Source organism: Cervus elaphus, chromosome 17, assembly GCF_910594005.1.
Source record: "Cervus elaphus chromosome 17, mCerEla1.1, whole genome shotgun sequence".
Taxonomy (NCBI): domain Eukaryota; kingdom Metazoa; phylum Chordata; class Mammalia; order Artiodactyla; family Cervidae; genus Cervus; species Cervus elaphus.
In genome coordinates, this window is record NC_057831.1 from 2,336,328 (window position 1) to 2,362,741 (window position 26,414).

The 26,414-nt window shown below is 40.1% G+C and overlaps 1 protein-coding gene across 2 annotated transcripts in view; it reads left to right on the forward strand.

Moving 5' to 3' along the window:
* The window catches only part of MARCHF1 (membrane associated ring-CH-type finger 1), a 1,121,888-nt gene that overhangs the window by 992,282 nt on the left and 103,192 nt on the right, over window positions 1–26,414 (forward strand). Inside the window, exons 7-8 of one of the 2 annotated variants that reach the window (XM_043870936.1) lie at window positions 8,782–8,861; window positions 9,163–9,900. In XM_043870936.1, the coding sequence (XP_043726871.1) occupies window positions 8,782–8,861; window positions 9,163–9,900 (818 nt within the window). Of the gene's footprint in view, window positions 1–8,652; window positions 8,862–9,162; window positions 9,901–26,414 lie in introns of those variants that run through there. The other variant, XM_043870937.1, reaches the window with a different exon arrangement.

The window sequence follows — 26,414 nt, forward strand, 5'->3', positions numbered from 1 at the left end:
TCGAGTTGATGATGCCATCCAGCCATCTCATCCTCTGTCATCCCCTTCTCCTCCTGCCCCCAATCCCTCCCAGCATCAGGGTCTTTTCCAATGACTCGACTCTTCGCATAAGATGGCCAAAGTATTGGAGTTTCAGCTTCAGCATCAGTCCTTCCAATGAACACCCAGGACTGATCTCCTTGAGGATGGACTGGTTGATCTCCTTGCAGTCCAAGGGACTCTCAAGAGTCTTCTCCAACACCACAGTTCAAAAGCATCAATTCTTCTGTGCTCAGCTTTCTTCACAGTCCAACTCTCACATCCATACATGACCACTGGAAAAACCATAGCCTTGACTAGATGGATCTTTGTTGGAAAAGCAATGTCTCTGCTTTTTAATATGCTATCTAGGTTGATCATAACTTTCCTTCCAAGGAGTAAGCATCTTTTAATTTCATGGCTGCAATCACCATCTGCAGTGATTTTGGAGCCCAAAAAAATAAAGTCTGACACTGTTTCCACTGTTTCTCCATCTATTTCCCATGAGGTGATGGGACCAGATGCCATGATCTTGGTTTTCTGAATGTTGAGCTTTAAGCCAACTTTTTCACTCTCCTCTTTCACTTTCATCAAGAGGCTTCCTAGTTCCTCTTCACTTTCTGCCATAAGGGTGGTGTCATCTGCATATCTGAGGTTATTGATATTTCTCCCTTCTATCTTGATTCCAGCTTGTGCTTCCTCCAGCCCAGCGTTTCTCATGATGTACCCTGCATATAACCTAAATAAGCAGGGTGATAATATACAGCCTTTACGTACTCCTTTTCCTATTTGGAACCCGTCTGTTGTTCCATGTCCAGTTCTAACTGTTGCTTCCTGATCTGCATACAGGTTTCTCAAGAGGCAGGTCAGGTGGTCTGGTATTCCCATCTCTTTCAGAATTTTCCACAGTTTATTGTGATCCACACAGTCGAAGGCTTTGGCATGGTCAATAAAGCAGAAATAGATGTTTTTCTGGAACTCTCTTGCTTGTTCGATGATCCAGCAGATGTTGGCAACTTGATCTCTGGTTCCTCTGCCTTTTCTAAAACCAGCTTCAACATTTGGAAGTTAATGGTTCACGTATTGCTGAAGCCTGGCTTGGAGAATTTTGAGCATTACTTTACTAGCGTGTGAGATGAGTGCATTTGTGTGGTAGTTTGAGCATTCTTTGGGATTGCCTTTCTTTGGGATTGGAATGAAAACTGACCTTTTCCAGTCCTGTGGCCACTGCTGAGTTTTCCAAATTTGCTGGCATATTGAGTGCAGAACTTTCACAGCATCATATTTCAGGATTTGAAATAGCTCAACTGGTATCCCATCACCTCCACTAGAGTTGTTCGTAGTGATGCTTTCTAAGGCCCACTTGACTTCACATTCCAGGATGTCTGGCTCTAGGTGAGTGATCACACCATTGTGATTATCTGGGTCATGAAGATCTTTTTTGTACAGTTCTTCTGTGTCTTCCTGCCCCCTCTTCTTAATATCTTCTGCTTCTGTTAGGTCCATACAATTTCTGTCCTTTATCAAACCCATCTTTGCATGAAATGTTCCCTTGGTATCTCTAATTTTCTTGAAGAGATCTCTAGTCTTTCCCATTCTGTTGTTTTCCTCTATTTCTTTGCATTGATCGCTGAGGAAGGCTTTCTTATCTCTCCTGGCTATTCTTTGGAACTCTGCATTCAAATGGGAATATCTTTCCTTTTCCCCTTTCTTTTTGCTTCTCTTCTTTTCACAACTATTTGGCCTCCTCAGACAATCATTTGCCTTTTTGCATTTCTTTTCCATGGGGATGGTCTTGATCCCTGTCTCCTGTACAATGTCACGAACCTCCATCCATAGTTCATCAAGCACTCTGTCTATCAGATCTCGTCCCTTAAATCTATTTCTCACTTCCACTGTATAGTCATAAGGGATTTGATTTAGGTCATACCTGAATGGTCTAGTGTTTTTCTCTACTTTCTTCAATTTAAGTCTGAATTTGGCAATAAGGAGTTCATGATGTGAGCCACAGTCAGCTCCAGGTCTTGTTTTTGCTGACTGTATAGAGCTTCTCCATCTTTGGCTGCAAAGAATATAATCAATCTGATTTCGGTGTTGACCATCTGGTGATGTCCATGTGTAGAGTTTTCTCTTGTGTTGTTTGAAGAAGGTGTTTGCTATGAACAATGTGTTCTCTTGGCAAAACTCTATTAGCCTTTGCCCTGCTTCATTCTGTACTCCAAGGCCAAATTTGCCTGTTACTCCGGGTGTTTCTTGACTTCCTACTTTTGCATTCCAGTCCTCTATAATGAAAAGGATACCTTTTTGGGGTGTAGACTATATTAAAATCACCTGTTCACTTACACATCTTTCCCACCAAATAAGAAGCCCTGTCAGAATACCATCTGTTTCTTAATCCCAGAACTCACCGTCATGTTTATTACTTGATAGATCTTTATTCATTTTTGCTGAGCAAATGAATCAAAAGTGACACAAGCTGATATTAATTTCATATCAATTAGCTGGTCAAATAGATTCCAGTCAATTTAGATGGTGTCTTTGTTGGGTTCAGGAAGTTTTGGGGGGAGGGGATTCTGGAAAGTACATAATGCATGAGAAAAGTAAGACAGAGAAAGGGGAAATGCCAATAAAGAGTGTGTTGATGAGCTTGGGACAAGTGAGTTTTCATCCAGCTTGGAACGTTTTGAGATACCCTGGAAGTCACTTCAGCACTGCCCCTGGGAAGGTGGAAAAGTAGAGCATTTATGCATTGACTCCAATCTGAGAGCTGTCCTCCAGCATTTTAACTTATTCCACACTCCCAGGCTATGCCCGTGTGCCACCCAGCAAGTGCACGTGCTACCAGGGAAAATCCAGGGCACAGAGTGCAAGTGGGAAGCGGTCCACAGGCAAGTGAACTCAAGGTAGGGTAAGGGTCCTGGGAGTCATGGCAGCATCTGCTCCCACAGGAGACACTGGTCCACTGAACATATAAACTAAAACCAGATGTGAGCTATTCAAAGACTCCTGAGGGCCAACAAGAATGATTTTAGTGCTTTTCAAAATCCTTCAGCATTATAGACGTGAATGCTCTTTGAATCAGTATCATGGTGAAGCAAAACCTCTCCAAAGGAAAGCTGTATCTTTTTAATGTTCTGTGTTATTATTTGTTGATAAATCACTTTCACACTGCAGAATATGCATTTGCCCAGACCTGTGAGTTTATAAAATGTGTTTTTTCATGATGATGTCTATTTCAGGATCTTTGTCTGTGCAGTCTCATGGAATTGGCTTTAACGTACCATTAAGTAGCCATGGATACCCATTATGATGGTAATCATATTGTGATCCACATTTATAGTCACATTATCAATGATTGGGAGTCACTTTGGGGTTGTGTTGCTATTTTTAAAAGAGAATGAGGAGCAAAGTTCACATATGTGGTCTTTATTCAGTGTCTGCTCTATGCAGAGATTCCTACTAAACTCATTTAGTGTATGTGGAATAAATCGTACACATTCAAACAAAATTTACTGCTTCAAGTACAGAAAAATGCTTATATTTTACAAAAACTGCTTATGGTTTCGATGGGTACAGATATGAAGTTGATCTAAATTAAAAACTTGAAATAAGTTAGTTTTGATACAAATATTGAAGGAGATCACTGAACATGGACTGGTGTCCAAAGATGACATTCAAAGACTTTAAAAATACACAGTGTCCATGAATTGACAGAAAAGACTCAGAAAATTAAAAGTCAAAAGTATGCAGATGCTACAAATGACAAATGTTAAAGAGGGTGTGGAGAAAATGGAGCCCTCATACACTGTTGGTGGGAATGTAAATTGGTGCAGCTACTATGGAAAAATGTATAGAAGTTCCCCCAAAAAAACTAAAAATAGAGTTGCCATATGATCCAGTAGCCCCACTTCTGGGCATGTATCCAGACAAAATGCTAATTCAAAAAGATACATGATGCTCTATTTTCAGAACTGAACTATTCACAATAGCCAAGACATGGAAACAACCAAAGTGTCCATTGACAGATAAATGGACAGAGAAGTATACACACTGGAATACTACTCAACCATAAAAAAGAATGAAATACATTGGTATTCACAATAGACTAGTACTCAGCCATAAAAAAGAATGAAATAATGCCATTTACAGCAACATGGATAGACGGAGAGATGATCATACTAAGTGAAGTAAATCTCTTTCTAGAAAGAGAAAAACAAATGCCATATGATATCACTTACATGTGAAACCTAAGATATGACACAAATGAACTTACCCATGAAACAGAAACCAGCTCACAGACATAGAGAACAAACCTGTGGTTGCCAAGAAGAGGAGGGGTGGAAGAGGGAAGGACCGAGAGCCTGGGATTAACAGATGCAAACTATTATTTATAGAATGGATAAACAACAAGGTCCTACCATATAGTAGGGAACTATATTCAACATCCTACAATAAACCATAAAGGAAAAGAATTTTATAGAATATGAATCACTTTGCTGTACGGCAGAAATTAACACATTATAAATCAACTATACTTCAATGTTTGTTTGTGTGGATCACACACAATGTTGGACTGTGTGAATCACAACAAACTGGAAAATTCATAAAGAGATGGGAACACCACACCATTTTATCTGCCTCCTGAGAAATCTGTGTGCAGGTCAATAAGCAACAGTCAGAACCAGAAATGAAACAACAAACTGGTTCCAAATTGAGAAAAGAATACATCAAGACTGTATATTGTCACCCTGCTTATTTAACTTATATGCAAAGAACATCATGCAAAATGCTGGGCTGGATGAAGTACAAGCTGGAATCAAGATTGCCAAGAGAAATATCAATAGCCTCAAATATGCAGATCACACCACCCTTATGGCAGAAAGTGAAGAGGAACTAAAGAGCCTCTTGATGAAAGTGAAAGAGGAGAATGAAAAAGCTGACTTAAAATTCAAACAACTAAGATCATGGCATCCAGTTCCATCACTTCATGGCAAATAGGTAGGCAAACAACAGAAACAGCGACAGACGTTATCTTCTTGGGCTCCAAAATCACTGCAGATGGTAACTGCAGCCATGAAGCTAAAAGATGCTTGCTCCTTGGAAGAAAAGCTATGACTAACCTAGACAGCATGCTAAAAAGCAGAGACATTACCTTGATAACAAAGGTCTGTCTAGTCAAAGTCATGGTTTTTCCAGTAGTCATGTATGGATGTGAGAGTTGGACTATAAAGAAAGCTGAGCGCTGAAGAATTGATGCTTTTGAGCTGTGGTGTTGGAGAAGACTCTTGAGAGTCTCTTGGACTGCAAGGAGATCCAACCAGTCCATCCTAAAGGAGATCAGTCCTGAATATACACTGGAAAGACTGATGCTGAAGCTGAAGCTCCAATACTTCAGCCACCTAATGAAAAGAACTGACTCATTGGAAAAGACCCTGATGCTGGGAAAGATTGAAGGCAAGAGGAGAAGGCAACAACAGAGGATGAGATGGTTGGACGGCATCACCGACTCAATGTACAGGAGTCTGAGCAAGCTCTGGGAGTTGGTGATGGACATGGAAGCCTGATGTGCTGCAGTCCATGGGGTTGCAAAGAGTCGGACATGACTGAGTGACTGAACTGAACTAAACTGATACTTCAATGTGTGTATTAGTCGGTCAGTTGTGTCTGACTCTTTGCAACCCCATGGACTGTAAACTGCCACGTTCCTCTGTCCATGGAGTTCTCCAGGCAAGAATACTGGAGTGGATTGCCATTCCCTCCTCAGGGGATCTTCCTGATCCAGGGATCAAACCCAGGTCTCCTGCATTGCAGGCAGATTCTTTACCACTGAGTCACCAGGGAAGCCCCTATACTTCAATAAAGTAAACTTAATAAGAACAAAGTGTGCAGATAAGTCTATTGGAACATGTAGAGGGTTCCATACTCCCCTGTGGGGACGTGGCTTCTTCTGCCTCAGAATATTTTTAATATCTTCTTTAATAACTCCTACTTTCCTTTTTAGCTTAGTTGAGTATTACTCCTATGTTAGTTTCCTATGACTGCTAAAACAAATTACCACACAAATGTATCATCCTGTAGTTCTAGAGGTCAGAAGTCAAACATGGGTTTCACGGGGCTACACTGCAGATGTTAGCAGGACCTCATTCCTTCTGCAACCTGTAGAGGAGAGCTCATTTTCCAGTATTTTCCTGCTTCTAGAGGCTGCCTGCATTCCTCTGTTCAGGGTCTCCTCCGTCTATCTTCAGTGGCAGAAGTGGAGCATCTCCCCTTCTCTCTGACCTCTGTTCCCATCCTTTCATCTTCTCTCTCTGACTCTAATGCTACCACCTCCCTCTTAGAGGGATCCTCATGCTTATACCTGGCCCACCTGGATAATGCAGGACTCTCTCTCCATCTCAAGGTCCTTAACTTAATCACCTGTGTAAAGTCACTTTTGTTATGTAAGGAAACAGATTCACAAATTCCAGAAATTAAAATGTTGACATCTTGACTAGGAGTAAGGGGCAGTATTATTCAGCCTTCCACACCTCCTCTTGAAGTTCTTCTAACCTTTTAACTTAGAATTAGTTTCTTTTCCTCTGGATCCCACAATCAGGTATATTTATTGTTTTCTTTCTTTTTTCTTTAATCATTTTTTTAACTGAAGTATATTTGATGTACAATATTATATAAGTTACAGATGTACAGCATAGTGACTCACAATTTTTTAAAGTTACACTCCATTTATAGTTCTTATAAAATATTGGCTGTATTTCATGTGTTGTGCAGTATATTCTTGCAACTTACTTATTTTATACATAACAGCTTTTACTTGTTAATCCCCTACTCCTATTTCATCTCTCCCCTGTTCCCTTCCCCCATTGATAACCACTAGTTTGTTTCCTATGTCTGTGAGTCTGTTTATTTTTGTTATATGCACTAGTTTGTTAGATTATACATTTCTAAGAAGTTGTCCATTTCTTAGTAGTCTCTAATGATCCTCTGTATTTCTGTGGTGTTGATCGTAGTTTTACTTTTCCCTCTCTGATTTTATTGATTTGTGCTCTCTCTCTTTTTTTCTTGATGATCCTGGCTAAAGGTTTATCAATTTTGAAAAGATTTCAAAGAACCAGCTCTTAATTTAATCTTTTCTACTGTTTTTGTTTAATCTTTTCTATTGCTTTTTAAGCCTCTAGCTCCTTTATTTCTGCTCTGATCTTTATTATGTCTTTCCTCCTGCCAGCGTTGGGTTATGCTTGTTCTTCCTCTTCTAGTTCCCTTAGGTGTAAAGTTAAGTTGCTTATTTGAGATTTTTTAATTGTTTCCCTGGGTAAGCTTGTATTGCAATAAACATTCCTCTTAGAAGTATCTTTGCTGAGTTGCATAGGTTGTTTCCATTTTCATTTGCCTCCAGATATTTTTTATATCTTTGATTTTTTTCAGTGACACATTGGTTGTTCAGTAGCATATTGTGCAGCTTTCACATGCTTATGCTTTTTTGCAGTTTTTTTCTTATAGTTGATTTATATGTATGTATCTTTAACATGGGGATTTTTAGAACTTTGAAATTTGGGGTTAATCTTACTATGTTTACTATTATTTTTCTTGCTGGCAATTTCATCTGTGCAGTCAGACTGGTTTAAATCTGGGCCTTGAACTCCCTGGGTTTCCTCTGTGTACAGGAGAGCATTGCCTTGAGAGTTGAGTATGAGAGCAGATCAAGGAGCAGAGTTTCTTACATGAAACTCTGCTCTACAATCTACCAGCAAGGAGCAGCACTGATTTCTCAGTCTCCTCATCTGTAACATGGAAAAAAGTACAGTATTTGCCACATGTGTTTCTTGTACTAATGAATGAACATAGGAAAATTACTTAGAACTGTGACTGGCATATAATATTCCCTCAAAACTATTAGTTATTATTATTTCCCGTTTGTGAGATTGTTATAAGGATTAAACAGATGGTGGATAAACCACAGTACCATGCCTGGCACATAGTAAATTCTTCACACAGTCTAGTTTTTTATTTATCATCATCACATGTACTAAATACAGTGGCTAGAAAATTCAAACTAGTGAAGAAAATGCTGTGTTTCAAACATAGGAGTCTCATGAAACAGACTGAAATTTATGCCAATCTGCATAATTTCAGGCTTTCTTATTCTCAGGTTTAGTCTGGTCACGAAGTTAAAAGTTATGAAGGTTAATAGTGTTGTGAAGGATAGATTTTTATTAGCCTCCATGATGAAATAATAATCATCTCTGCAGGCTTTTAAATATTGCAAAGTGTTTTTAAATATATCATCTCCTGGGGCCTTAAAGTGACTTAATGATAATGTGACTTAACTCCAGGCAGTATCTGGCAATCTAATGGCTATTTGATTCTTGAAGCTTCCTGAATTAGTATCATCTTTGTCACATACTAGCCATTGTGTCCTTTATATCACAGGCTATGCAAGAGTTACATATTTGTTTCCAAGGCAAATTGAGCCATTCCACTCAAAAGTTTACAGTAAATAGAATAGAAACTTGTGGAATCATCTTCCTCTATCACAAATGAAGCAACAGCACAGTGGTACAGCGTCTCAGCTGTTCCAAGTTCCTCAAATCAGTTTTACTTTTGCAAAACCTGCCCTCCGACTTCCTATATCCTGTGAGCTGCCTTACGAACAACATGACCGGCAGCCACGTTTGTTGTAATTTTTTAAATATGTGGAAAAAAAGCAAGATATCGACCATGTACTACCTTAACCAAGATGCCAAATTGTCTAACTTGTTTCTCCAGGCCAGCAGTCCAACAACTGGGACAGCTCCCCGGAGCCAGTCAAGGTTGTCTGTCTGTCCATCCACTCAGGACATCTGCAGGTAAGTGTGCAGCAAACGAGCCCGTTTGGGGTTTTTAGACCAGTGTTTTGTACTCTTGTGTACGATGAGACTGTGTGACTCTCGCTGCTGTCTTATCTTGCCTGTGGATAATTTATATCAGCCTGATTTTTTTTTTTTTCCTTTAGTGCATCCCCTTCATTTGACCTTTGCCAACTTTGGGTCCATGCTGTTGTTTTCATCTCTCTCTCTTTCTGTTTCCCATGGCTGTCCTCTCCTTTCCGATTCCCATGGCTTTGCTCCCCACCGCAATCCCTCATCCTTTGCCTGCCGCTTTGTCTAGATCTGCCATCTCACATGGCATGTCAGGAGCCTCCCTTGAGCCCTGCGCCCCTGTCACAGCGCTGAGCCCTGCTAGGCAGGAGCCCGGTAAGAACCCAGTAACACAGAAGCCTAGGAGGCGGAGGCGGGCCGCTCAGAAGGACGAGCATGCCCGGGAGAAGGGGAGAGGGAGAAGAAGCGACTTGCACCTCCACGTCCCCAGCCCCCGATGCAGTGAGACCGACACAGACTCCTCGGACTCATCTTCCACCCGTGAGAGTCACTGGATTCAGGCAAAGAGAAGAGCCCAAGTGAAGTTCCGCCTGTCGCGGAGAAGAAGGAGAAATAAACCAAGCGGAAACCTGGGTGAGTCTTCTGCTCCTAGGGAAAGCAATCCAGTACACTTGGGATCCGAAGATAAAAAGCACGCGGAGCTGACCAGCTGTGAAAGCTGCTCTTTAAACCTGCTCGGAGCAGAAGGCACAACCTATGAAGGATGTGGTGTCTCCCTGTCGAGGTCCTCTGAGAGTAAAAGACCCTCAAGGAAGCAGCAGGAGAGCGGAGGCGGGGACCCCCGCGGGGATCCTCAGCTCTTACATCGCTGTGGGCAAAATGAAAGAACAATCAAGAGAAGATTTTCAGGGACAGATTCCAGCACTGAAATGCTGGCGGTCAAAGGTGGCAAGTCTGCTGGTGATGCGGGGTTCCAGGAGCCTCCTGCCACGGCCCGTGACGGGTCTGATCATTTACATGCATGCAGGTCAGTCTCTCCAGAGAAAGATTTGATGCCCCCCAAATATAGCTCCTCCCGCTGTGAGTTACATGTGTGTGTGTCCCCTGCCCTCAAAACATAACATTTATCCATACTGTTATTTGCCGAGGGGATATAAGGTGATAAAATGAGCAAAGGGATGGGGAGAATGATGCACAAGTATCCGTGGGTTTGAAAGCTGTTCCAAAATTGTTAGCTTTCCCCTTCTCCCTTCTTTTAACTGAAAGATGATTTATCCTGGTCAAAGAATTGGCAAAATGAGTCCTGTCCCCTCTCTCAGTAAAGACAAGAATTGTGGAGGAAACATGAATGAGAGTGTGAGATCTTAGTGCAAATCTGGTGAACTTTTAGCACCCTGACAGAGGATATTCAAGGCTTGGGGGGATTAAGGTCAAATTTTTGTATCAGAAGAGCCTCCACTGCGGTTGCTGCCAATTTGTTCTCCAGTTGTCTGACTCAGCAGGTAATTCAAGAAAGGACACAGAAACGTCACAGACACACCAGCGGGGTTGCTGGGACCTTCTGAGAAGGAGACCACATTAACTTTGGTGATAACCATGTACTAAAAAGTTTCAACATGTAGATAATTCATATTAATATCTATGAGACTGCTTGCTTGCACTTTTTACCCAATTGGATAGAATTTTCAGAATAATTTAAAATTAAAAAAAAAAAGATGTGACTACCCAGGTTAGTTTGCACCAATGAGACAATTTGAAACAAAACAAATGTTTTGAATGTTCCTATTACCCAATCATTTAAGTTACGTGGGTTCTGTTTGGGAGCAAGTCAAGTGTTTTGTTTTTGTTTTTGTTTTTGTTTTCCGGTTTGGGGGCTTGCTTTTACAAAAGTCATACTTTATAAAATGTGTGTGTGTTTCCATGTGAATCACATGACCCAGAGAAAGCTTCCTATGTTCATTCAGGGCAGGACAAGAAGGAGAATTAATCTCTAGATGTAAATAATATTATAATAGCTTGTTTCTCTGAAAATTTTATGGGTCATTCAAAAAATGCTCATTTACTTATTCATTCAGGCATTTATTGGTTACAATGCGTCAGGCTTTTATGGCAGGCATTTGACATCTGAGAGCTTACTATCTTGTGGAGATGAGCACAAACTATTTCACAGTTAATTGCAGTTGTGATAAGTGATGTAGGAGTGTATAATGAGGAAAGTAGATCTGTGCTGGAGATCAGAGAAGGACTGTCTTAAGGAAGTGACGAACTGCCTGTGGCCCAGGCACGACGGGAACTAACCGAGGAAGGAACAGGGAAGGGTGTGCAGACAGCATGCCACTGGGGTCTGGGGAACCGAAAGCTGCTGCTGCTGCCGGGGTATGGGGCGGGGGGGCGCTGGTGGGGATGAGGTCAGAGGGGTGGGGAGGGCCGTGCAAAGCACGCTAAGGGTGTTAAACGAGAAGTGACACCGGTTTGACCCATATACTGAAGCAAGCAAGTTTCTCGTAATCTTTTGACTATGATTTAAGTGTGGCTTCGCTGCAATGTCTGGGGACGGAATAAAACACTATTTCTAGTCTAGACTAAGAACTCCTCATTAGCAAACATCTGTGGTCATTCCCCAAATCTACTTCCGATGTAATTTAAAGAAGCTAGCTGTAGACTTAATGGTAATTGGAGAAAAAAGGAATGCTTATAGAGTCGTAGTGGCTGGTTCTCCAAAGTTAAAAGCACTGCTCTGGAGAAAAAGAATATTTAACATAGACTCCTATTAATAAAGTGAGATCAATGGGCCTATAGTTATTTCTGGCTGTGGGTTATTGTCAAAATACACCCATTAAGCAAATCCTATGGGCCGTATATTATACTGGGAGCTGAGCATACAACGTGACAGAAAGACTTGATTCTTCACTTAAGTGACCTATTAACTAATGACAGAAGTTGAATGTACACTTGAAAAGATGGGAGTTCAAGATGGTGAGTTTTAGAAGAGGAATACTGCAGGAATTTGAAAAAAGGGAAATTGCTGGGAGCTGCCACAGCCTGGGAACCCCTTAAGAGCTGGGGCTGGGACTGAGGAAAGGAGAAGCTAGCCTGGCAGAGAGGCCTGGTGGGCATCCAGGCCCTGGGGGCAGGGTGGGCAGGATCGCCTCAGGTAGGCGGGATCCCCCACCACCAGATCATCAGGAGCAACTCAATGCTTGGCATTGGTAAGGGCAGACCCTGCAGGAGTCAAGGATGATTCCAGATCTTGGGCCTTGGGAGGGAGTAAAAGCTGGTGTTACTGACAGAAACAGAAGGGTCAGAAGACAGCTAAACTGGGAAAGACAATGGGTTCAATTACAGGCAGGCTGTTTGTGGTGGCTCTGGATCAGCTATTGAGCAGACAGCTTGAGTCACATCGCCGAAATGTGGGAGGGCAGTCCAGGCTCAGTCTGAGTGTCCTGTCAAGCATTAGTAGACTATCCACAGACTAACATTAAATAGCTGCATATTTCCATTGGTCATTCACATGATGTCTGAGCACGGGAGAGTCACACCAAGACATTAACAGTGAATGTCTTCTCAAGGGAAGAGAGGATCTGGGTACCGTTCTCAGGGGGGTGACTGAGATACTTGGAAAGTGAATGACATCTCTAAAGGCTGCAGATGGACCAGCTTGAGCACCAGGGTCCCTTGTAGGACAGGAAGATGAACTTGCACTCCTACTGCTTCAGACATGAACAAGTAGGACCCATCTCAGCTAGAACCACAAAGCAGAAGCAGCTTCTAAGCCCCTTCTTCCTCGTTTCTTCCTGGTATTTAGTCCCACAAGGACACTCTACCCACTACTCACTCTACGCACCTGCATCAAAGCCTCATGCAGAGAAAGTGTCTCTATTAGTATCCTACAACTTAGAGGAAATTTAAATCATCATGGCATCATAGCCACACTTGTGGAGTGGGAAAGACTTGGCCTTTTTTATATAGAAAATTTGCATTTAAAAATTATGTTAGCTTACGCTTGAAACTTTTCAATAGCCTCTTAGTTGCTGTCTGTGGTGAGTTCAAAATCTTTTTTTTTTTTTCTTCCCATTTATTTTTATTAGTTGGAGGCTAATTACTTTACAATATTGTAGTGTTTTTTGTCATACATTGACATGAATCAGCCATGGATTTACATATATTCCCCATCCCAATCCCCCCTCCCACCTCCATCTCCACCTGATCCCTCTGGGTCTTCCCAGTGCACCAGGCCCGAGCACTTGTCTCATGCATCCCACCTGGGCTGGTGATCTGTTTCACCCTAGATAATATACATGTTTCAATGCTGTTCTCTCGAAACATCCCACCCTTGCCTTCTCCCACAGAGTCCAAAATTCTGTTCTGTACATCTGTGTCTCTTTTTCTGTTTTGCATATAGGGTTATCGTTACCATCTTTCTAAATCCCATATATATGTGTTAGTATACTGTATTGAATAGAATTTACAAGGGTCTGAAAGATCTGCCAGGCCAGCCTCCTCTGCTTCAACAGCACTGTTAACAATGACCTACTCGTGCTGGTCTGTCTTCAGGTCTCTGAAAGAGGCAGGCTCTCACCTCTCAGGAATGCCTTCATCTTATCTGATCTTCACTTCACCAGATTAATTCTAATCATTTTTTCTTAATTTAGATGTCATTCCTTTGGGGACAACTTTGTGATTCCCCAACCAACACTCAGGTCCCCTTCACTTCCATATCATCTTTTAAAACTTTTATTGCAATATTGTTCATTTATTATATTGTATTAGTTTCAGGTATACAGAATAGTAATTCAGTCAACACAGCCTATATTTTAAAATTTATCTATGTTTTATTGGAGGATAATTGCTTTACATAATTTTGTTGTATTCTGTCAAACCTCAATATGAATCAGCCACAGGTATACATATATCCCCTCCCTTTTGAAATTCCCTCCCATCTCCCTCCCCACCCCACCCCTCTAGCGTGATACAGAGTCCCTGTTTGAGTCTCTTTAGACATATAGCAAATTCCTGTTGGCTATCTATTTCACATATGGTAATGTAAGTTTCCATGTTACTCTTTCCATGTTACTCTCACCCTCTCCTCCCCTCTCCCCATGTCTGCAAGTCTATTCTCTATGTCTGTTTCTCTATTGGTACCTTGTAAGTAAATTCTTTAATACCATTTTTATAGATTCTGTATATATGCATTAGAATACAATATTTATCTTTCTCTTTCTGACTTACTTCACTCTGTATAATAGGTTCTAGGTTCATCCACCTCATTAGAACTGACTCAAAGGTGTTTCTTTTTATCGCTGAGCAATATTCCATTGTGTATATGTACCACAACTTCTTTATCCATTCATCTGTTGTTGGACATCTAGGTTGCTTCCATGTTCTAGCTATTGTAAATAGTGCTGCAGTGAACAGTGGGATACATGTGCCTCTTTCCATTTTGGTTTCCTCAGGGTATATGCCTAGGAGTGGGATTGATGGGTCATTTGATGGTTTTATTCCTAGTTTTTTAAGAAATCTCCATACTGTCTTCCATAGTGGCTATATCAATTTACATTCCCATCAACACTGCAAAGGAGAAGGAAATGGCAACACACTCCAGTGTTCTTGCCTGGAGAACCCCAGGGACGGTGGAGCCTGGTGGGCTGCCGTCTATGGGGTCGCACAGAGTCGGACACAACTGAAGCGACTTAGCAACAACAGCAGCAACATTGCAAGAGTGTTCCCTTTTCTCCACACCCTTTCCAGCATTTATTGTTTGTAGACTTTTGATGGTGACTATTCTGACTGGTGTGAGGTGATATCTCATTGTAGTTTTTATTTTCATTTCTCTAATAATAAGCAGTGTTGAGCATTTTTCATGTGTTTGTTAGCCATCTGTATGTCTTCTTTGGAGAAATGTCTGTTTAGGTCTTCTTCCAACTTTTTGATTGGGTTGTTTTTCTGGTATTGAGTTGTATGATCTGCTTCTATATTTTGGAAATTAACCCTTTGTCAGTTGTTTCATTTGCTATTATTTTTTCGCATTCTGAGGGTTGTCTTTTCACCTTGCTTATAGTTTCCTTTGCTGTGCAAAAGATTTAAAGTTTAATCAGGTCCCACTTGCTTACTTTTGTTTCTATTTCCATTACCCTAGGAAGTGGGTCATAGAGGATCTTGTTTTGATTTATGTCATTGAGTGTTCTGCCTTTGTTTTCCTCTAAGAGTTTTATAGTTTCTGGTCTTACATTTAGGTCTTTAATCCATTTTGAGTTTATTTTTGTATATAGTGTTAGGAAGTGTTCTAATTTTATTCTTTTACATGTAGCTGTCCAGTTTTCCCAGCACCATTTATTGAAGAGGCTGTCTTTGCCCCATTGTATATTCTTGCCTCCTTTGTCAAAAATAAGGTACTTATAGCTGCGTGGGTTTATTTCTGGGTTTTCTATCTTGTTCTGTTGGTCTATATTTCTATTTTTGTTCCAGTACTACACTGTCTTGGTGACTGTAGTTTTGTAGTATAATCTGAAGTCAGGGAAGTTGATTCCTCCAACTCCATTCTTCTTTCTCAAGACTGCTTTGGCTATTCAGGGTCTTTTGTGTTTCCATATGCATTGTGAAATTTTTTATTCTAGTTCTGTGAAAAATGTCATTGGTAATTTTAAAGGGATCACATTGAATCTGTAGATTGCATTTGGTAGTATAGTCATTTTCATAATACTGATTCTTCCTACCCAGGAACATGGAATGTCTCTCAATCTGTTTATGTCATCTTTGATTTTTTTTTACTACTGTCTTATAATTTTCTGTGTACAGTTCTTGTGTCTCCTTAGGTAACTTTATTCCTAGACATTTAATTAGTTTTGTTGCAATGGTGAATGGGATTGATTCCTTCATTTATCTTTCTGATTTTTCATCATTAGTGTATAGAAATGCAAGTGTGATTTCTGTGTATTGGTTTTGTATCCTGCAACTTTGCTAAATTCACTGATTAGCTCTAATAACTTTCTGATACTATCTTTAGGGTTTTCTATGTAGAGTATCATGTCATCTGCAAACAGTGAGAGCTTTACTTCTTTTTTTTTTTTCCGTTCTAGATTCCTTTTATTTCTTTTTCTTCTCTGATTGCTGTGCTTGGACTTCTGGAACTATGTTGAATAATATGGGTGGAAGTGGACACCCTTGTCTTGTTCCTGATCTTAGGGGGAATGCTTTCAGTTTTTCACCATTGAGAATAATGTTTGCTGTAGGCTTATCATATATGGCCTTTATTATGTTGAGGTAGATTCCTTCTATGTCCATTTTTTGAAGAGTTTTAATCATAGATGGGTGCTGGATTTTGTCAAAGGCTTTTTCTGCATCTATTGATATTTTCATATGGTGTTTACCTTTCAATTTGTTAATATGGTGTATCACATTGGTTGATTTGCATATATTGAAGAATCCTTGCATCCCTGAAAATAAATGCAACTTGATCATGGCGTAAGAGCTTTTTGATGTGTTGCTGAATTCTGTTTGCTAAAATTTTGTTGAGGATTTTTGCATCTATGTTCATCAGTGATATTGGCCTGTAGTTTTCTCTTTGTGTGTTATCTTTGTCTGATTTTGGTATCAGGTTGATAGATGCCTTATAGAATAAGTTTGGAACTGTGCCTTCCTCTGCAATTTTTTGAAAGAGTTTTAGAAGGATAGGCATTAGCTCTTCTCTAAATATTTGATAAAATTCTCCTATGAAGCCATCTGGTCCTGGGATTTTGTTTTTTGGGAGATTTTTAATCACAGCTTCAATTTAAGTGCTTTTATTTGGGTTGTTCATAATTTCTATTTCTTCCTGGTTCAGTGTTGGAAGATTGAACTTTTCTAAGAATCTGTCCATTTCTTCCAGGTTATCCATTTTATTTCCATATAGTTGTTCACAATAGTCTCTTATAATCCTTTGTATTTCTGCATTGTCTGTTGTAACCTCTCCTTTTTCCTTTATAATTTTGTTGATTTGATTCTTCTCTCTTTTTTTCTTGATGAGTTCTGGCCAAAGATTTGTCAATTTTGTTTATCTTCTCAAATAACCAGCTTTTAGTTTTACTAATCTTTACTATTGTTCCTCTCATTTCTTTTTCATTTATTTCTGCTTGGATCTTTATTATTTCTTTCCTTCTGCTAATTTAGGGAGTTGTTTCATCTTATTTTTCCAGTTGTTCTAGGTGTAAAGTTAGATTTTCTATTCAACGTTTTCCTTGTTCCTTGAGGTAGGAATGTATTGCTATAAACTTCCCTCTTAGAACTGCTTTTGCTGCATTCTGTAGGTTTTGAGTTGTTGTGTTTTCATTGTCATTTTTGTCTAGACATTTTTTGATTTCCCTTTTGATTTCTTCAGTAACCTGTTGGTTATTTAGAAGTGTATTGTTTAATGTCCATGTGTTTGTGTTTCTTACAATTTTTTCTTGTAATTGACATCTAGTCTCATAACATTGTAGTCAGAAAAGGTGCTTGATATGATTTCAATTTTCTTAAATTTACTGAGGTTTGACTTGTGACCCAAGATGTGATCTATCCTAGAGAATGTTCCATATGCACTTGAGAAGGTGTATTCTTCTGTATTTGGATGGAATGTACTAAAAATATCAATGAGATCCATCTTATCTAATGTATCATTTAAGACTTGTGTTTCCTTATTAACTTTCTGTTTTGATGATCTGCCATTGGTGTGAGTGGAGTGTTAAAGTGGTTGTGCTACCATCAGTTTCTCCTTTTATGAATGTTAGTGTCTGTCTTATGTATTGAGGTGCTACTATGTTAGGTGCATAGATATTTACAATTGTTATGTCTTCCCCTTGGACTGATCCCTTGTTTATTATGTAGTGTTCTTCCTTATCTCTTGTAATCTTCTTTATTTTAAGGCCTATTTTGTTTGATATGAGAATTGCTACTTCAGCTTTCCTTTGCTTCCCATTTGCATAAAAGGTTTCCCTTTTATGTTACTTGTTGCTTCTCCCTTGCTCCTTTTAATATTCTTTCTTTGTGTTTAGTCTTTGTTAGTTTGATTAGTATGTGTCTTGGTGTGTTTCTCCTTGGGTTTATCCTATATGACTCTGTGCCTCTTGGACTTGATTGACTATTTCATTTTCCATGTTGGGGAAATTTTCAACTACAATCTCTTCAAAACTTTTCTCATACCCTTTCTTTTTCTTGTCTTCTTCTGGGACCCCTATAATTCGAAAGTTGGTGCATTTGATATTGTCCCAGAGGTCTCTGAGACCATCATCAATTCTTTTCATTTTTTTTTTTTTTTTTACTTTATTCTGCTCTTCAGAAGTTATTTACACCATTTTATCTTCCAGCTCACTGATTCATTCTTCTGCTTCAAATATTCTGCTATTGATTCCTTCCAGAGTATTTTTAATTTCATTAATTGTGTTGTATGTCTCTGTATGTTTATTCTTTAATTCTTCTAGGTCTTTGTTAATTGAGTCTTGCTTTTTCTCCATTTTGTTTTCAAGGTTTTTTTTTTTTTTTTTATCATCTTTACTATCATTATTCTGAATTCTTTTTGAGGTAGTTTGCCTATTTCTTTTTCATTTATTTGGACTTCTGTGTTTCTAATTTATTCCTTCATTTGTGTAGTATTTCTCTGCCTTTTTATTATTCTTTAAATTTATTGTGTTTGAGGTCTCCTCTTCTGGAGATTCAGGGTTAAATTCTTTGTTCCTTTTGGTTTCTGCCCTCCTAAGGTTGGCCGAGTGGTTTGTGTAACCTTCATATAGGGTGATACTTTTGCTGAGTTTTTTATTTGTTTGTTTGTTTTTCCTCTGATGAGAAAGGCTGACTGAGGCGGTAATCCTTTCTGCTGATGACTGGGTTTGCATTTTTGTTTTGTTTGTTGTTTAGATGAGGCATCCTACACAGGCTGCTACTGGTGGTTGGGTGATGTTGGGTCTTGTATTCCAGTGGTTTCCTTTGTGTGAATTTTCACTATTTGATACTCCCTAGGGTTAGTTCTCAGGAAGTCTAGGCTCTTGGAGTCTGCTCCTACTCCAAAGGTTCAGGACTTGATCTCTGGTCACGAATGAAGATTTCACAAGTGGTTTGTTATGGCATTAAGTGAGATTAAAACAAATACCCCAAAATGAGAAACCAAAGAGGAACCCCAGACAAATGGCAGTTACAAAATCAGGCAAATAATAATTAAAATAATGAAATATACACATATAAATATACACCCATAAGCAAAGTCAAAACAGTCCAACAAAAATAAAGTACAGTCTATTGACCCAGCAAACAAAGGAAATAAAAAATTATGTTTACCAGTTAAGAACAACACTAACTAAAGCACAAACTGGAAAACAAAACTAAAGCAAGGTGCCAAGTGGGGAATAAAGCAATGAAAACAAGACTAACAAATATGTTGAGAGGAAAGGAAAGAAAAGAAAGCAAGAACAGATATGCAAAGTTAAATAGAGGTAGATGAAGAAGATTTATATACATTAAAGATCAACTTCAAAGGGAAAAGAACAGTAGGAAAGGAAACCAAAGGAATAAATGTATAAAAAATATAATAGGTTTAAAAAAATTAAAAATTATAATTATAAAAAAGAGAAAAAAGAAAAAAAGGAAGAAGAAAGAAAGAAAAAAGAAAACTCCACACAACTGCAACAGCCCAATGTAGAGGCAGAGGTTTATAACAATAAAAAGTATGACTGAATATACACATGTGTGCATACACACACATACACACACACACACACACACACACACAACTATAAGCAAAATCAAAATGGTCCAACAAAAATAAAGTACAATAGATTGACCTGATGAACAAAGGAAACCAAAAACTATGTCTACCAGCTAAGGACAAAACTAACTAAAAAAAACTGGAAAACAAAACTAAAGCAAGGTGCAAATTGGGGAATAAAGCAATGAAAATAAAACTAACAAATATATTGAGAGGGAAGGAGAGAAAGAAGAGAAAGAAAGAATACATATGCAAAGTTAGATAGAGGTAGATAAAGAAGATTTATATACATTGGAGATTAGCTGCAAGGGGAAAAGTATAGTAAGGAAAGCAAACAAAGGAATAAATATAGAAAAAATAATAATAGGCTTAAAAAATTAAAATTTAAAAAAGTGAAAAAAAAAAAAAGAAGAAGAAGAAGGAAAACTCCACAGAACTGCAAAAGCCCAATGTAGAGGCAGAGGTTTATGACAACAAAAAATGTGATTTAGTGAAAAAAACTCAAAAGTTTAATTAGATTTCATAGTGCCAATAAAATCAACAACTACAATGGGGGGGTGGGGACAAACAAACAAACAAACAAAAATCCAAAGAAACTACAGAACAAGTGAAAACATAAGAATAATAAGTGTTTTTCTCCCCCCCCCCCCCAATTATTTTTATTAGTTGGAGGCTAATTACTTTACAATATTGTAGTGGTTTTTGCCATACATTGACATGAATCAGCCATGGATTTACATGTGTTCTCCATCCTGAACCCCCCTCCCACCCCATCCCATCCCTCTGGGTTATCCCAGTGCACTAGCCCCAAGCACTTGTCTCATGCATCCAACCTGGACTGGCGATCTGTTTCACACTTGATAATATACATGTTTCAATGCTGTTCTCTCAGATCATCCCACCCTTGCCTTCTCCCATAGAGTCCAAAAGTCTGTTCTAGTGTCTCTTTTTCTGTCTTGCATATAAGGTTATCATTACCATCTTTCTAAATTCCATATATATGCATTAGTATACTGTATTGGTGTTTATCTTTCTGGCTTACTTCACTCTGTGTAATGGGCTCCAGTTTTATCCATTTCATTAGAACTGATTCAAATTTAAAAAAAAGGATAAAATACTTAGGAGTATATTTACCTAAAGAAACAAAAGACCTATACATAGAAAACTATAAAACACTGATGAAAGAAATCACAGAGGACACAAACAAATGGAGAAATATACCGTCTTCATGGATTGGAAGAATCAATACTGTGAAAATGAGTATACTACCCAAAGCAATCTATAAATTCAATGCACTCCCTATCAAGCTACCAACGGTATTCTTCACAGAACTAGAATAAATAATTTCACAATTTGTATGGAAATACAAAAATCCTCGAATAGCCAAATAAGTGTTTTTCTTGGGTCACTGCTGTCAGAGTCCTTTCCCTCGCTGGGAGTCACAGACCACCCTAGGATGCCTTCCAACACTATGCTGCTCACTGGGTCTGCTCTGGGGGCAGCTCAGATTCTAATCTGGTCCTACTCCTGTGTGTTCTTGCCTCCAATGTCCACAGCTGTCAGAACTAGTGCCTTTTCTTGTGTGGGATCTCTCAATATCCTTTTATATATTCCATAGACACAGTGTCTACCTAGCTGATCATGTGGATTTAATCTGCAGCTTGTACAGCTGGTGGGAAGGTTTTGGGTCTTCTTCCTTAGCCACACTGCCCCTGAGTTTCAACTGTGGTTTTAGTTCCACCTCTGTATGTGGATGGTCCCCTGGGGTTTGTTTCTGAGGCTGCCCTGGAGGACTTGGGTTTGCCCCTGTGAAGGCCAGGTGTGGAGGTGGTGCAGCTGCTTGGGTCACAGTGTTTCTGGCAGCACCAGGTATGCAAGGGAGTTGGTGGCTAGGGCAGCAGGAAATATAGTGCTGGAGAAGGAAATGGCAACCCACTCCAGTACTCTTGCCTGGAAAATTCCATGGATGGAGAAGCCTGGTAGGCTACAGTCTATGGGGTCTTAAAGAGTTGGACACGACTGAGTGACTTCACTTTCTTTCTTTCTATAGTTTCTTTTGGAGGAGGAAATGGCAACCCACTCCAGTGTTCTTGCCTAGAGAATCCCATGCACAGAGGGGCCTGGTGGGCTGCAGTCTATGGGGTTTCAAAGAGTCGGATACGACTAAGCAACTAACACACACACACACACACACACACACACACAGAAGGGTATGGCAACCAGTATTGGCCAATACACTCCAGTATTCTTGTCTAGAGAACCCCGCTGACAGAGAAGACTGGCAGGCCATGGTCTACAGGGTCACAGAGAGTTGGACACTATCAAAGTGACCCTGCATGCACAGACAAGATTTTTTTTTTTTTTTTTTTTTTTTGCCTGTGGCAGCTCTGCCCCAGTGAGAGTTGAGTGTGAAGGTGGTGAAGTTGCTTGGCTTATGGGGACCCTGGTTTGCCCAAAGTGTGCAGGACATGGACATAACTCCTCAGCCCCAGGAGTTATGGCTGTATCTGAGTCGTTTTTCAAGACTGTCATAGCTGGAAATGAGAAGGCCTCTTTTGCCAGTCTTTCTCTGTAGCTCTGCCCTGTCAGGCACTTAGAGGGATCCCTTGCCTGGGGTCATTGTCTGTTGTTGGTGCTTCAAGCCCATAGAGGGGGCCCTGTGGCTGGGTTTCTACTCTGTAGATCAGCATGTCAGGCACTTGAAGGGACACCCTGGGTGGTGTCCTACTGTGTAGTTCAGGCACATCAATCTCTTAAAGGAGCATCCTGAGTGGAGTCCTACTCTGTAATTCAGAGCATCATGTGTTTGATGGGCCAGCCTCTCTATTGTTTAGCTGCCAATGCTGGCGTGTGGGGAAAGAGACTATGATGATGGCTCCACCCCCTACGCGTGACTCAGCAGTATCGACTTTCTTTCTTGGCTGCCTGGTTTTCATCCACAGGCATTTCACAGCACAATCTCCTCCCTCACATCCCCTTGATCCATCTCTCTGCAGTTAACAGCAGCCCTCACCCTGAGATCACTCCACAGTCCCTAAACTCCAGCTCCCAGCTGCTGTGCCTTCCAGGGGACCTGCATCCCTATCTGGGGTATGTATGGCTGTGGCAAGAACTCTCTGATTCTCATTTCATTTAGGCTGTCACAGGTCAGCTGTTTCACTCCCAGCCTTAAATGTTTCTTCTCTGACACAGACAACTGCCCAGATGTGGGGATCGGACCCCTGCTTCAGTTCCCCCACCCACTGAGGGCAGGTCCAGTCCTACTAACACTTCTGTTTTTCCCCCTAGTTCCTTTGTCCTACTGAGTTTTGCGTGCTTCTATATATTCTTTTCCAGTGGTCAGGTACTCCTGTCTGCTCTCAGCTGGTGTTCTGCATGCACTTCTGTGTCTGAAGGTGTATTCCTGATGTATCCATGGAAAGAGGTGGACTCCACATCCACCTGCTCCTCTGCCATCTTGTTCTCCCCTGACCATAGCCTAATTTTTAATTGCCAACATCTATGTATTTTCATGATTGATGATATCAGGTTTGTTTTCTGCAGTGTCCAAAGTGCCTGACAGATAGCATATATTCAATATACAGTTTTTCAGGGAAAATGAATTTTTCAAAGGGAGTCATTCTTCCTGTGTGAAATTATAGTAGTCAGTGGTGGGTTGCCTCACCTGTGGTAGAGCCCCATGTAGAGCATATTCTTCACCAGTGGATATCAATGTCACCCACAGGGCCTATTCAAAAGGGAGACCCTGCCCCCACCCCCAGAGTCTCTGATGACTTCCTCTGGGGTTGGGCCATGACTCTGCACTTCTAATACATTCCCAAGTGATACAGATGCTGCTGATCTAGGGACCACAATTCAAGATCCTCTGTTTGATGCTACAAATTCTCCCTGGTAAAGACAGAGTTTGGGAAGGATAATTAGAGTTTTCTGTCATCCTCTACTGAGCACTGACACAAAGCACAAAATCAGATTTTCCTGATTTCACACTGTCATCCCAGTATAGGGTGGGTCCTCAAACTGAAACCATAGACTGACAAAGTCCCAGCTTTACCAGGAACTCAGCTGTCATCATTTGACTATTATTTCCCTTCAGATCCACTTCCCCATCCTAGCTGCCCCTTCTTGCCAAAAATTTCCTGTTTTTGAAAAATTTTTCTTCTCATTGAATATATCTGGTCCCAACCAAGTCCTGTCACTTCTTCTTCTGGATGCTGCTTTGATCTGGGTCCTCTTCCCCATTACCACCATACCCTTATGATTCTCTTCTACCTGTCTGTCCTCCCTCTTCATCCACCCTTTACCCCATTTTGGTCTGGACTCATCTACCAGGTTAAAATTGGCTGAAACTAGTTTAAATGAGCTTGATGTAATAGCCACAGAAATGGAAAATTCAGGTATACAGATGGCCTCAAGACCTTCAGAGAGTCAGGCAATGTGGTTCCCTTGCTTCCATGCCTTCTCTCTGTGGTTTTTATTTTCTCTGACTGCAGTCAAGCTTCCTCTGTACATCAGAAAGAATAAGCATTGTGGACAGAAACAGTGGCAGCCTTACATTTTACTAACAGTGGCTTCACAGGAAAGGGAAATGTTTTCTTCAAGCAGTTTCATGAAATCCCAGAGAAGGAATAGAATTAGCCTTTTTTTTTTTTATGTCACATCCATAGGCTAATCATTGTCAGCAGGTCACTATGCTTGGACTATGTCCTTGAGTGAGAAGGTTGGATTTAAAATGTAGCTGCTGGAAACCCATCCAGAAACTTATGAATTGGAGAATGAATATTCTAACACCTAAAAGAATAGCATCATTACCAGAAGAAGTGGGAAAAGAATTATGAGCAGGAAAAAGCAAAAAAAAAAAAAAAAAACAGTACAAGGTCCCACTGTATAGCACAGGGAACTATATTCAAATGATAAACCATATTGGAAAGAATATAAAAAAGAATGTGTGTGTGTGTGTGCGTGTGTGTGTGTGTGTGTGTGTGTGTGTGTGTGTGCATGCACGAGTGCACACATAGCTTCTCAGTGATGTCTGACTCTTTGCAACCCCAAGGACTGAAGTCCACCAGGCTCCTCTGTCTATGGGGATTCTCCAGGCAAGAATACTAGAGTACATTGCCATGCCCTCCTCTAGGAATAGTTCCTGGTAATTCAGTTGTTGAAGAATCTGCCTGCAATGCAGGAGACTCAGGTTCAATCCCTGGATGGGGAAGATACCCTGGAGAAGTAAATGGTAACCCACTCCAATATTCTTGCCTAGAAAATCCCTTGGACAAGGAGCCTGGCAGGCTACAGCCCATGGGGTTGCCAAGAGTTGGGCATGGCTTAGCAACTAAACCACCAACATATTTATACATACATACATTTATATATGTATGTATGTATACTATATATTTGTTGTTCAGTCATTCAGTGATATCCAACTCTTTGTGACCCCATGGACTACAGCACACCAGGCTTCCCTGTCCTTCACTATCTTCTGGAGTTTGCTCAAACTCATGTCCATTGAGTCGATGATATCATCCAACCATTTCATGCTCTGTCACCCCATTCTCCTCCTGCCCTCAATCCTTCCCAGCATTAGGATATTGTACAATGAGTCAGCTCTTCGCATCAGGTGACCAAAGTGTTGGAGCTTCAGTTTCAGCATCAATCCTTCCAATGAATGTTGATGGTTGATTTCCTTTAGGATTGACTCGTTTGATCTCCTTGTTGTCCAAGGGACTCTCAAAAGTCTTCTCGAGCACCAAAGTTCAAAAGCATCAATTCTTCAGCACTCAGCCTTCTTTATGGTCCAACTCTCACATCCATACATGACTCCTGGAAAAACCATAGAGTCACCTGGCTATATAGCAGAAATTAAACAACACTGTAAATCAACTATACCTCAATTTTTTTTAAAGTAGTGTTCAACTACCATCAAATGCAATTCTTCCCTTCCTAAATATTTGTCATCTTTTCCAAATGTCCATATTTAGATATGTTTCTTTATTTTTATCCTCTTCCATGAAGCTTTTCCAAATTGTTCTGGACCATGGTGACCTTTTCCTTCTTGCGATTTCCACAATCTTTATAGTCAGTATCATGTGTTGAGTATTGTCATTTGTTAGTAGTTTCATGTGTATTGGTTCCCTTTTCTGTACACAGCAAGCCACTTGAAGGTAGGAATCTTGTCTCATACCTGTTTTTCTCCCTATGCAGTGAATGGGCTAAGTCATTTCAGTCATGTCTGACTATTTGTGACCCACTTTAAGCACAATTTTCTCTCCCTGTCATCCTGTAGGCCTGCTTACTCATTTACTCACATAAAGAGCAACTATTTCTTAGAAATTTACTCTATATCAAAGCAAGTTCTTAGAAGCTGGAAATACAGTGGAAAATACAGTAATGGTTTCATCCCTAATGAATTTATATTACATGTGATAATACAAATAACCAAACAGGCAAATGTTTTGTTTTATTTTTTAAATCCATGAATAAACAAAGCTAAAGGAACATACTTTAAAGGAACATACATCTAGTAGAACAAAGCAGGTTTCCCTGAGGAACTAATAATTAAAGAACAATCCAAAGGAGTAAAAACAAGAGATACCCTACTTTAGGAAAAAGATACTGCACAAGTGAACACATAAAGATGAGCAAGATTTGAAGGAAGAGGATTTCCTTGTGGCCCAGCAGGGAGCAGGAGGAGGGGGTGGGAGCCAACCGTGAGCTCTTTACCAGTCACAGTTAGGAGTTTGGAAGATATCCTAATGACAAGGGGAAATTTCTATAAACTTTCAAGTAAAAGAATGACATTGTCACTTTTGTGTTTTGGAAAAACACTCAGGCTTCTT